Source organism: Sturnira hondurensis, unplaced genomic scaffold, assembly GCF_014824575.4.
Source record: "Sturnira hondurensis isolate 20B ecotype Veracruz unplaced genomic scaffold, ASM1482457v3 Scaffold0010128, whole genome shotgun sequence".
In the NCBI taxonomy this organism is placed as follows: Eukaryota; Metazoa; Chordata; class Mammalia; order Chiroptera; family Phyllostomidae; genus Sturnira; species Sturnira hondurensis.
In genome coordinates this window covers 10,262,664-10,275,109 of record NW_028082759.1, presented here as the reverse complement: position 1 = coordinate 10,275,109, position 12,446 = coordinate 10,262,664, and the positions used below count along the sequence as shown (strand labels likewise).

Genomic DNA, 12,446 nt, shown 5'->3' with positions numbered 1-12,446 from the left:
AAAGGTCATAGCCTTTCTCTGGTTGTGTTTCTCTTCCCACAACAGGGCACACTTGTGTGGGACCTCTGGCCGATTTCCAGAAGCAGCAAACCAATAGGTAAGAGGGTCTTTCATTGGAGCCCTGGTTAGGAAGCAGAGTTGCTAATTAGACCTGGGCCTCAGATAGATGCTTTAAAAAAGAAAAGAGAGGCAGATCCGTTTTTAGTTTTCTGAGGAAACGCCACACTGTTTTCCACAGTGGCTGCACCAGTCTGCAATCCCACCCACAGTGCACTAGGGTTCCCTTTTCTCCACAACCTCTCCAACTCAGGTGGTGAAAGACAAATACCATATGATCTCACCTTTAATAGGAACCTAAACAACAAAACAAACAAGCAAGCAAAATATAACCAAAGACACTGAAATAGAGAACAGGCTGACAGTGTCCAGAGGGGAGAGGGGAGGGAATTTCGGGGAAAAGGGGAAGGGTTTACAGGAACAAGTATAAAAGACACATGGACAAAAACTAGGGTGGGTGGGAATGGGAGGAAGCAGGGGAGGGCTGGGTGGGTGGGCTGGAATGGGAGTAAATGACAGAAAACTGTACTTGAACAACAATTAAAATAATTTTTTAAAATTAAAAAAAACTCAGTGAGGGACGGAGAGCAGCGATATAAGGCCTGATCTGTTCACACATGCTCAAAATTCAAGGATCTATCTTATGCTGTGTCTGATGACTTCAGACCAGCAAGAAGCTGCCCATCTCAACAAACAACCGATTTCAGTTGACGAGTGATGCTTAAATAAATGGCTCTCAAAAAAGAAAAAAAATTGCTAAGGGTCCCTCTCGCCGCTTTGAAACCTGAAGGAATCTCCTTGGGTAAAAGTCTCAATCACCAACCAGGAAGCCACAGTGAAACACACACAAATGAATAAATAGCTTGTGGACACTGGACCCAAACCCTGCACGTTGTCACAAGCAGACAGAGAACTGTGGCTGAGGGCTGTTTGGCAATCCATGATGTATTTAGAAGGATCAGCCAGTCTGTCATTTATACCTGGGGACTCAGCTGGAAGAGCTGAGCTGACAGCAGCAAGCCCCCACCCCACCCCTGTCCCGCAAGTCTGTGGGCTCCTGAGACTTACACTGGTTCTAGACCCTGTAGAGACAGCAGCCAGAGCAGGAGAAGAATCCACAGGCAACTCCAACGAGTGTTTCAGGCAGGTTTGGGAGGTTGGCAGCAGCTCAAGGTGACAGTGCACCCAGTCACAGCTGGGCTGGGTGCTAATGTGCACCAGGCTACACCTAACCACATGCTTCCCAGGCACGGAGAAGCCTTCTGGGGTCAGGAGACGGATGCACTCACTCTCTGCATTGCATGCTACAGACTGAACACAGGTGCAAAGGAAGTTTCTGCCAACCCATTGCTTCCATTCTTCTACCGGCCCCACTCTGGCCCTTTGGAAGTTCTGATCTGGAATTTCAAGGGCGAAATAGTTTCCAAATGAGATGACATGAGCTTCATTTTACAAAAAGTTCAGTCATTTTCATTTGGCTGAGAAGTATTTCCAAGTAGAGAAAATTCATAAAATAACCTGGTGGAAGAATTTGGAAGTTTCCAAATTGCTAATTAGCAAGAGATAATGGAAAAACAGGCTGGGGCTGGGAGCAGGGGTGAGGGAGGTGGAGCTATATCCTTGGGCCTCAGAGGTGGCCGGTGTTCTTGATCTCAGCTACACGGGGCTGAAGCTCAGTTTAACCCACCACACATGCTCAAATCAGAGCCTGCAGCCCAAAGCTTTGAGTCCTGTTAGTTCCAGACCTGAATGCAAGTTAGTTCTCACGTGAGACCGAAGGAGGGCGGTGAGAATAAAGAGCCCTTTTTGGAGAGCTCATGAGCCAGACACCATGCTAACATCATCCATTCAGTCCTCCAACAGCCTGATGAAAGGGGATTATTACCGGGCCCCTTTCACCAAAAACCCCCCCAAAAACAAAAAACCAAAACCACGGAGAACCTAGGTAACGTGCCCCACACAGCTCCCATCCTAACCTCTTCCCCGCGTTGGAGCTCTTCCAGGAGGTTCAGGCCCGAGTGCCACAAGACTAGGCAATGCCTTGTTCTGGATACTAACTGGAATGATTAAGACATGTCATTATTTCTGGAAAATGCTATATGGATTATTTTGGCTTTGCTTTCAAAATATATATTTTTAGCAACATAATGCATAAAAGTAAAGCATACCAAAGCGCGGCACCTGTCCCTGTCTCCTCCCCTCCCCACAAGGGCAAACATGATGTTTTAGCTGATTCTTCTGAGGGTGATACCCTATCCTTCCATAATATGTGCGACCTCTTATTTCTTAGTTTTTTTCATTTTAGACATTAATAATTTCTAATCATGGCAGATGAGGATTGATTCCCTTTCACTCCATCACACTCCCCTCCCTTCCCCTGGACACACTTTAGCAACATCGTTCATCCGTAGCTACACTTTCATGGCTATGCCAACAAGGCTTACTGCAGGGCAAACCACTGCTCTGTGCGTATGTCTCTTTCACACACTGTTTTGAATTAATAGCTACCTCATTTTTATCTGTTGCATAGCTTTTAATGCACTGAAGCTTAAAACATTGTTATAAACGTATCATCAGATGCTCTGAACACTGAGATGCTCTGTCATGAGGGTGAGATGCCTTATCACTTCTTTTTGTATTTTGGGGGGCTCCCTCCTACAGCCTCCCTACCCCTCAGTGGGTGGTCCCCGAGTCCAAGTACCCAGCCGTCAGCCCAGAGCTGCCCTCACCCCTCCCCTGTGTTGAAATCCCTATTTCCTGTGTGCAACATTTTCCTCTTTTGTGTTTATTTCATTGTCTTACTGGACGTTTTCCAAAAGCTTATTTTTTAAGTTTTTCATTGAACTTGTTGGGGTGACTTTGGCTAATAAAATTATGTAGGTTTCAGGTGTATGATTCTATAACACATCATCTGTATATTGTAGTGTGTGTTCACCACCCAAAGTCAAGTCTCTTCCTGTCACCATTTACTCCCCCTTTACCCTCCTCCCACCTTCCTTTGCCTCTGGTGATCACCATACTGTTGTGTTTATGAGTTGTTTTCTGTTGTTTTGTCTTTGCTTAATCCCTACACCCAGCCTCCTAACCCCCTCCCCTCTGACAGCAGTCAGTCTGTTCTCTGTATCTCTGAGTTTGTTTCTATTCTGGTTTTTTTTTTTTTTTTTTTGTTCATTAGATTCCACATACGAGTGAAATCATATGGTATCTATGTTTCTCTGGCTGGCTTATTTCATTTAGCATAATGCTCGCCAGGTTCATCTCTGCTGTTGCCAAAGGTAAGAGCTCCTTTTTTTACAGCTGAGTGGGATTTCATGGTGTGAATGTACCACAGCTTTTTAATCCACTCATCTATTGGCAAACTCTTTCTTAAGAAGCTTGTGGAGGGGAAGATTTAGAAGCAGTTCACAAAAGCTCCTTAAGAAAAGAGTTTGGGAGCGGTAGTGATTGGAGTTCTTCTTTATTTGAGCATGTCTTTATTCTACCTCTGACATCATCAATAATTTGTCCAGGCATACAATCCTAAATCGAACCTAATTTGCCTAATTTTGAAGACCTTTGCTTCTGATGTTGCTATTGAGAAGTCTAAAATTTTGATTCTCATTTTTTTCTAACCCTCTTTCTTTCCACACTTTTTTAGGGCTTTTTTTTTTTTAGCCTGTGTGTCCCAGTTATTTCAGAGTGATGAATCGTGGTGTAGATTTTTCTCCATTTATCTCAAAGACATTCAGTGGGCCCTTTCAATCTAGGGATTTTCTTTCAATTCTGATCATTTTTCTTGCATTAACTTTTGAATAACTTATTCTGTGCTATTTCTTGAAACTATTACTTAAATGTCTCCAGCTAATCCTCTAAGTCTTTCATCATTTCTCTAGTTCCCATCTCTTTACTTTTGATTTACTTTTTATTTTCTATCCAAGCTTTTTTTCTTTTTTTCAATTTCTATCACATTTTAGTGCCCATGAGGTCTTTTAAAAATTGCATTTCGTCCCTTTATTGTAAGATGTGGTATCTTTATGTTATTGAGGATGTCAATTATAGTTCTTTATCAAAGCTTATTTCATGCATGTTTTGGCTTCCTTATTAGATGTCATTCTCAGACGTTTGGACCATTTCGTATTCCAGAGACAGATACTCAAAATTGCATAGGAAGCTCCCCCTGCGTGACCTGGGCTCCCTGGGTGCTCCCTCCTTTGATAGAGTGGGGAGCCACCCCTTTATCTGAAGGAACCCTTGCATTTCTGTCCAATGCATTCACATGGAGACTTTTCCTCCTGGGTTGCTCAGGCCTCTGGCAAATGCCAGCCTGTTGGCATTCTCCCCAGCCGGGGACAATTGCAGACCCTGAGTTTTAATCTGTTTTCACTTCTGAGACTTCTGTGGCTCCATACGCAGTGTGAGTCACCTCCCTTTCAGAGTTCTTGTAAACAGTGTGTGGGGGGAAGTGGCAGAGGGGCGGGCGCTGCATAGGTGGTCGCCTGGCTGTAAAAAGAGGAGGAAGGGAAGTGGGCTCCACTCACTCCATGTGCTCTTACTATCGATCAGCAGCCCCAGCTCTCAGCCCCAGGTCTTGCCCTTGCCGCCCACAAACAAAGGAATTAGCTCCCTTCCCATTTGCACGCCCTCTTCCTGGGCATGTAGGTGGCCGTTTCTCTCATCTCCTCTCTGGACACCGCTCCGCCATGCTTCCCTTCACCCCAAGTTGTCGTCTCCCTTGTGTGCTGGATTTTTCTCTCCCACTCCCCTCTTGGGGCGATTATGGCCATTTAATTTCTCTATTACTTACATAGGTCTTTGCAGGGAGAGAACTTGTCATTTTAAACCGGACTGCGTATTACTTTCTAGAGGGGAACCAGCTCTCTTGGGTTCCTGGCACATTTGGAAGGTAGTTTGGACAGGTCTCCTCCTCTAGATTAAGCCTGAAATGCTGGCCTGAAAGAGGGTCACCAATGTCTTTATTGCTGGGGGCAGCAATAACAGGATGGCTACCATTCACTGAGCACATAATTAGCCAAGCCCTGCACCAGGTGCTTCGTGTTTCCACACATAACATTCACAACCACTTTTTGTCCTACAGATGATGAAAGGTTCAGATCTTTAAAACCTTCCAGACTCACCCAGGTGGCTGAGATGGATGCTGAACACAGCTGTGTTTCTCATTCATGATAATAATAATAGCTGCTAACATTTACTGAGGATGCACTACGTACCAATACGACTGCTGCATGGCCCTGCCTCTCCTCATGCGTATAAAAGTTCGAAACCCGGCTCCTCACTTGCATCAAGTACCTCAGGAAAAATGGGATGTGCATCACCAAAGCTACCATCATTGTTATCATCTTTATGATAACATCACCAAAGTCATTGTCATCATCTTTATCATCCTAAATATGCCGCTTTGGATTTCATTTCCTTTCATTTTGTTTTTAAGAAGGTCCTTTACAAGCTTCGTGTCCCCAAGCCTTACCAGTGTAGGCAGTTTTACTCTTAACCACCCTAACTCCTTGCGTCCTTGCTGGGTTTATGGAAGCCACCCAAGCAGGGCTGGCTGGCGTCCTCAAGCTGAAAGGCTCCTGGTGGCAGGGGACTGGACCGTCTTGCTGATTGCATTAGTAAGACATCAGGTTTGGTGAAGTCTTAATGGGCTTCATCAATATACATTTAACAAATCTTGCATATAACCCTTCTCTTGTGGTGAGTGGTGGTTTGATGTCTCTTTTATAACCTACGAACCTCCTAAAAAAGAACATACTGGCAAAATATTTTTGTGGCTCATTATATTCGAACCTTTGATTTGCAAGAGTGATTTCAATGTAGCTTTTCTTTTGCAGAGCCTAAGTGCCAGAGCAAATCAAAACCCGAAGATAAACGGCTTTCATGGGTTTTGCCAGGATAGTTTCCAAAGCAGAGAATGAAACATCAAAATGTCCACTCAGTGGTTCCTTGTCCTTAAAAATCTTGGGGAGAATCGGATCATCTAAAATAGAAACTCTGCTATTTTTACACCCAATTGCAAACTGGGAAGTCGCCAGCCTTTCGTCTCAGCAATGAGTCTTCTCAGGAACTGGATCTAGAATTTATTTATACTCTGCACATTGGGGAAAGGTGCATTCTGAGTCCTTTGAGCTGCTGGTGCTTTTTGTTTCCCTGAAGGACCTTTGAAATTACCTTTTGGTATTTTTGGTCTCCTCCACTTGCAAAGAAGTTGGTAAGAACCTCACTCACCTGGGGACGTACGACTAGCACTGAGACTGTATAATGAGCCGTGTTGCCAAACGAACAATGTCACACGGTGTTTGCGATTCAGCGACTACGTTAAGCACTCTCACTGACAGGGAGCCGGGTGCAGCCACTGTGGGTCTAACTTACAATCTATGTCCTGGGCAGTAGGAAATGCCAAGGTCACAAACTATGCATCCACCTTTCCAATTACCACGTGGGCACTTAATGCAGGACTCCAAGAACATTGTGTGGACACACACGTGACATCCTCGGACACAGAAGACACTGATCTATCATGGAAAAGACTTAGGACATTTCCTCCTGGCCACCAACACCTTCCCTTTCTGTGACCCATTCCTTTTCTTTTTTAATGTATGAAAAGGAGAAAGGCTTGGGGGCGGGGGGTGTTGCAAATTACGACTCACTGAGACCAGAAGGCGTATTCCTGACTTCCAATGTGTTCTTGTACCCACGTGCGCACACACACACAATCTATCTTCAAAATGCAGGAGGCACGGGGCATGACAGCAACCTGCATCAGGAGCCTTTCACCAAATTCCCTCACTGGCAACACTAAGGCACCTTTTACCGTCAACTGGTGCTAAAACCAACCACCCCCACCCCCAGGAGGTTCTCCTAGAACTGCTTGCTGCAAGGAGCAAGGTTGATTCCCTTTATGGCTGAAGAGTCTGATGAAGCACAGGTCACAGTCCTGATCTGGGGGCTTGGGGGATGACTGAGAGAAGGCAGAAGCACCTGAGGGAAGGAATCAGAAAAACAACGCGATTCGACCCCGGCTCTGCCAAGCTAATTGTTTCTGGTTTCAATGTGGACTGGAAGGTGCAGGGGGGGCACGGAGTTGGGTGGGCTCCGTCAGGGTCTTCTCTCCTCCACCCTGTCCCTCTGTCCACAAGGGCAGGGAGCGCCCCAGGACAGCGGGTGTGGAGAGCCAGGGCGGCTGGGACTGGGAGGCCGCCCTGGATGCCGCTTCACTCCAGGGGAAGCACAGAGGTCTTTCTCGGTTGTTTGATTGCAGACTCTAATCAATTCAGAGAAATAGGCAGGAGACTTTGTAACAGACTAGCTCAAAAGGTGTGAAGAAAACTGCTTAAAAATAATTAATACAAGTGATTAAATGTCAGTTGCTTTTTGAAATTAAACAAATAGGTAGGTTGGAACATGAACTTAACCATTTGGTATGCAGTAGCTGTTGCTGATACTGAAATAACTGTGGTTATTGGGTCTCAGTAAGAGAGTTTTGGAGTGTCAAATTGTGAACAATTCCAATGAGAGAGAGAGATCTCCCTTTGCTCTGGGCTTTTATGGGTTACTTTCGTGTCCCCATTTAGGCTTTAGTCTGCGGCAATATCTGATCTTTGGGCACTTGTGACTTCTACACGTGAGGACAACTTCCGCTCCGATGTGAGGATTTAGATGCACAGATGGGAACATCTTCCCTGAGGAGGCTGCAGAGCGGAGTTCCTTTTGTGACTTTTCTTACTATACTGGCAACCGTTTCTTTAGAAGGAGGGTAACATTTTCCCTTTTGGAAACAGATCCACTGTAATAAAGAGTACGCGTTTATTCATAAAATAATATTCGGCGAACACCTAAGTATTGTGTACACAAAAGTCACTCTCAGGTGCTCCCTACCAGCCTATTGGACAGGGTTTCTAAGACTCCAATGAGAAATTTATATTACTCCACTGTAAACAATGTAAATCACTACATATAGAAATGGTATTTTTATTACTCCTGGATGAGTCCCGAACACATTCAATTATTCCCAGATACAGAGAGTTACAATTATCTGGGTCTATTTTCTTAAAGTTCTAACAGCAGCTGCCATTTTTATTGAATCCTAAGTGCTTCTTCCAGTGTGCTCTGTGCTCCATAACCTTCCATTTCACCCCTACACCCACCTCAGAAGGCGGGGCGTCTTTACATTCCAGATGAGGAACCACGAGGCCAAAGCATCTGATGAGTCGGTGTCTGCACAAAGTGGGCAGGGCTGCTTGGCCCAGCGCTTCGTGGCCGACCAGGATTTTTGCCTTGTGTTTATGTGGGTTTTCTGTCTTTTCCTGCAACTTGTCACTCCTCCCTGACCTTCTAGTGCTTGTAATGTGCTGTGGACTAAGAAAACAAATAACTGAACTCACTGGAATGGAACCTACGGCAGGGGTTCTTGAAGTTGTGCGGTAACTCACCTGGTTTAAGATGTGTGGGACCCGTTCCTAGATATTCTGATTTAGTTGTTTAGGAAAAGGGGAGGCCCTCTGAGTAAAGAACACATACTTTGTGAGAAGTGTACTCCTTAAGTAGCTTCCATGTTTAATGTTCGTCTGTGGCTTGGATAGCTGAGATGACTGGAGATTTTGTATTTATACACACACGTATCCATATATATGCATATATGGGGAAGGGGGAACCTGCTATTTGAGAGCCCACATAATTTGAATAACTGGCTTGATTTTTTTCACTTAGATGTGTCACATAAAACAGTGAGAGAAGAGCCTTGAAGGTACTACACCAAAATGATTTATTTTTTCCAAAACCTTTAGTTTATCAAAATTCAAGGCTTATTCCTTCTTAAAAAAACTCTGGTGCTCTGCTAGTTACCTGACTTCCTACAAATCGCCCAACCAGCCTGAGCCGCAGGTGCACCCCTGTCTTTCCAACGCAGGGAACCGTGCAGCAGGTCCCCAAATGATGTCGCCGTCGTGTGCAGCGCTGTTTCATTTTCATGTTGACAAAATGCCACAGGAAGCTCAACTCTTGTTTAAATCAATTAACCTGCAGTAGGACTGGTTTCGTTGTGTGTCGTTTCGCTCCAAGCTGCGGAACCTACTGAAGTTAAGGGAGGACTTACTGTCCCTACTTCCCAGGGTGGTGGGCACCTCTCAGACTGCGCAGAGGAAGTTCCTAATGGGTACCCAAGCTGTGGTCAAATTTAAAAAATTAACTTTTTATAGGAATTCTAGTTGTAATGGTCACAAAGGTTTTGTAACTTCTGTCCCTCTTTGGGGGACCCAATCTCATATCTGTATGTACAGCCCAATGTAGAGACAAGGACAGTGGAGAGTCCTTTAGAGAAATAAAATCTGCATTCACAGTACATTCTTCTTACTGTAGCTGTATAAAATGGGCTGGGAAGTGTTACTGATTTCTGAGTCACACTGGGGAATGCAAAGAAACCAAGACTTTGGTATTGTAAATATTAGAGATAAACGGTAACTATTTTAACTTAGCATTATTACTTCAGTGGAAGAAACAGGCATACTAACATGAAAAAACACATTTTATTGCACTTAAGTTATAAGAAAATAAAATTTCTAAGTGAATCAAACCATAGACACAATCCCTTTAAAGGTTGTTTTCCTCCATCATGTCAGGTTGTTACATAACTAAAATTAACCAACTTGAATCTGATTGTTTTAAATCAGACTATAAATAAAACAAACAAAAAATAAACGGGAGGAGGAAAAAAGATCGCCTAGGATACAGTGTTAAACCACTTTCACAGTTCAGCTTGAGTTGTGGCTCTTGGAGAATGAGGCAAACCATAGACTTTTCATTCATCTCGTTCGTTTGCATGTGACGCCTTTACTACAAAAACGCGCCGTTCCTGCTTTGTCAGTTACTCAGAGCATTAAAACTGTAACAGTTGTTTCCCCAAATACTGTAAAACACTAAGACTGACCAGCGACTTTATTTCACTTTCGTGTTTTATATATTTTTAAAATATTTTGTCAGTTTTATTATGTATGTTCATCCATTCACCACAGCCCTCAAAAAGAAACGTTTCTCCACAGAACAGGCGGCGGCAGCGCTGTTCCAAGGAATGTGTTTTAATTTTTGCCCAGATAAAAGAAAATAAGCTTTGCACACACTCTCAATTCTTTACTTGCAGGCAAACTTCACTCTTTATTATCTGAAACTCTCCCATTCTCAGCCTCTTAGAGGCACAGATGGTTCAAGTTTCAGTGGCAAAAAGTCTTTTTTTCTGTAACCAAACTAGAGCAAATTTGGAATTCAGTCTGGGACTAAAACGTCACAGCAGAAAAAAAATAAAAAAAAATAATTTGCTTTTTTCTTTCTTTCATTTAGCAGCATAAATAAGTTTGGCCACTGGGAGTACAGTACAGGGTGGGACAACGACCCCACTTTTGAAGACCTACTTCTAGCACCGGCGTCGAGACTTAAATCCACCTCTCGGGACTCACCGAACCCAGGACAACTTCCCGCCTTTGAGCAACATATGCATTGAAGAGCGTATGTGGAAGCAACAGGAAATAGATTAATAGAGGCTAATACTGTGATTGATTGACATTGGCAATGGTTGGCAAAAAAAAAAAAAGAAAAAAGAAAAAAGCTTTTCATGATAACTGTACAAAAACAATTCACAGTAATGTATATTTTTTTTAGCTTTTCCACTCCAGAACAATGACTTTTGTTGCAGATGCTCTCTGATTAGAAAGTCAACCATACTCGTTTTGATGTTCCTGCAGGTCCTTGCTAGGTCTCAGCGGTAAAAGAACAGACTCACAGAATCTGCAATGATGTTTTAGCATTAACACTGCCCAATGACCACTGGAGAAGGAAATAAAGAAACAATTGCACCTGGTTTGACTTAGAAAGTCTCATTTTGCAAAGCTGCCCTCAGTCGGAAGTGACGCCTTTTATGTGACGAGACAGCGGACGCCTCTCTTGTCAGTTGCGGTTTGTCGCCTCTTCCTCTTTCCTTCCGAGTCTGTAGGTCTTTTCGTTCTGTTGCCCCAAGCCAACATCCTGCACCACTGAGAACAAGGGATTTTTTATCTTTTTCTCTTCTTTTTTCTTTTTCTTTTTTTTTTTTAAATTTTCGCAGGGGGAAGGGCAGGGACTATACTGTCTACACATTTGGACAAACTCATCCGTCCCGCTCTTCACTTCATGTCCACGTCGAAGTCCAGCACCAGCAGCTTGGTCTCCTCAGTCCCGTTCCGGCTCCCGACTGCGCACACCAGCTTGGTGTTCGAGGCTCTGATCCGCCACACGACTCCCCCGCTCCCCCCGCTCTCCAACGTGACTAGGTTTCGAATAAATTCACCCGTTTTCAAGTCCCAGAGTTTTACAGTTCCATCGTCTGAGCTGGTAATTACAAAGTTCTTGTTGAACTGTAAACAGGTCACAGCACTCTGATGCTTGTTGGGACCTAGGCAAAACCAAAGGAATTTAATTACTGGTTAGAAACCATGGCTATGGGTTAGCTGCACCGTAATTTGTAGACTTCTACGTTAGACCATACAACGCATGAAATATTTAAGATGCTGCTGTGTATTTAGAAACTGTGTTCTGAGTATTTTAGGATCAGCAGGAATGTAAGAAAATCTGGTAAGTATTTGTAACTGAAACATTAACTTTCAAGAGTTCTGTCTTCTAAGAAGCTTGGTTAGCTACCAGCACACATTTTGTTTTCTGGCTGTAGAAACGAGAACTTGTCTTGGTGATGATGTAGATAGTCCAGCTTCGTGGATTCTGCTGATGGGCAAACAAGCATAGAAATCTACTGTGCTATGGCTTTGAACTGACCAGGCAAGGGCTGAATGGACACTCTTCCAAAACTCTGAGAGACAAAACCAATGTGTAAAAAGCTGCAATAAGACCCACCAGATGGCCTCACTGAAAAAACAAAAATACACTTTCTAAGGGCTATGACCAGTAACAAGAAGTTAATCGTTACTTATGGGAACACTACCATGCCTCACTTAATACTGTGGCGTTCACACTTTCCTTTCTCTAGCTGAGTGGGCACTATCACTCCCTCCTATCCTGGTTAAGCAGATAGTTAAGGGTTTAAGTTGAGGCCAAAGCAATTTCCTACCAGATTAAAGAGCTTCCCCTCACTTCCCCGAGCAAGACAGCGCTCTCATTTAAAACTGGGCTACAGATTCGAAATAAAATGATCACTCAGATAATAAAATGAGAATGCTGCCTCTGTGACAGCCAAGATCTGTCTTCGCATTGTTCTTTCGGGTGAGGCAGAGTTAACCGCACGTGCAGAAAGCAATGAACAACTTTATATCAAACACGTAACTTAAATTTTACATTAAAAGCACAATTTAACACACTTTCCTCAAGGATGGCCTAGTTTTGTTAAGCCATAGTGGACATGCTCATAAACTTAGCCA

At 43.8% G+C, this 12,446-nt stretch overlaps 1 protein-coding gene across 11 annotated transcripts in view; it reads right to left on the bottom strand.

Annotated features, from left to right (window-relative positions):
* Nucleotides 1-10,373: 10,373 nt before the first annotated feature.
* FBXW7 (F-box and WD repeat domain containing 7) overlaps nt 10,374-12,446 on the bottom strand; it is a 166,584-nt gene continuing 164,511 nt past the window's right edge. For all 11 annotated transcript variants that reach the window (XM_037058398.1, XM_037058399.1, XM_037058400.1 and 8 more), the window contains one exon: nt 10,374-11,470. In XM_037058398.1, the coding sequence (XP_036914293.1) occupies nt 11,202-11,470 (269 nt within the window). In that variant the 3' untranslated portion in view covers nt 10,374-11,201. The remainder of the gene's footprint in view (nt 11,471-12,446) is intronic.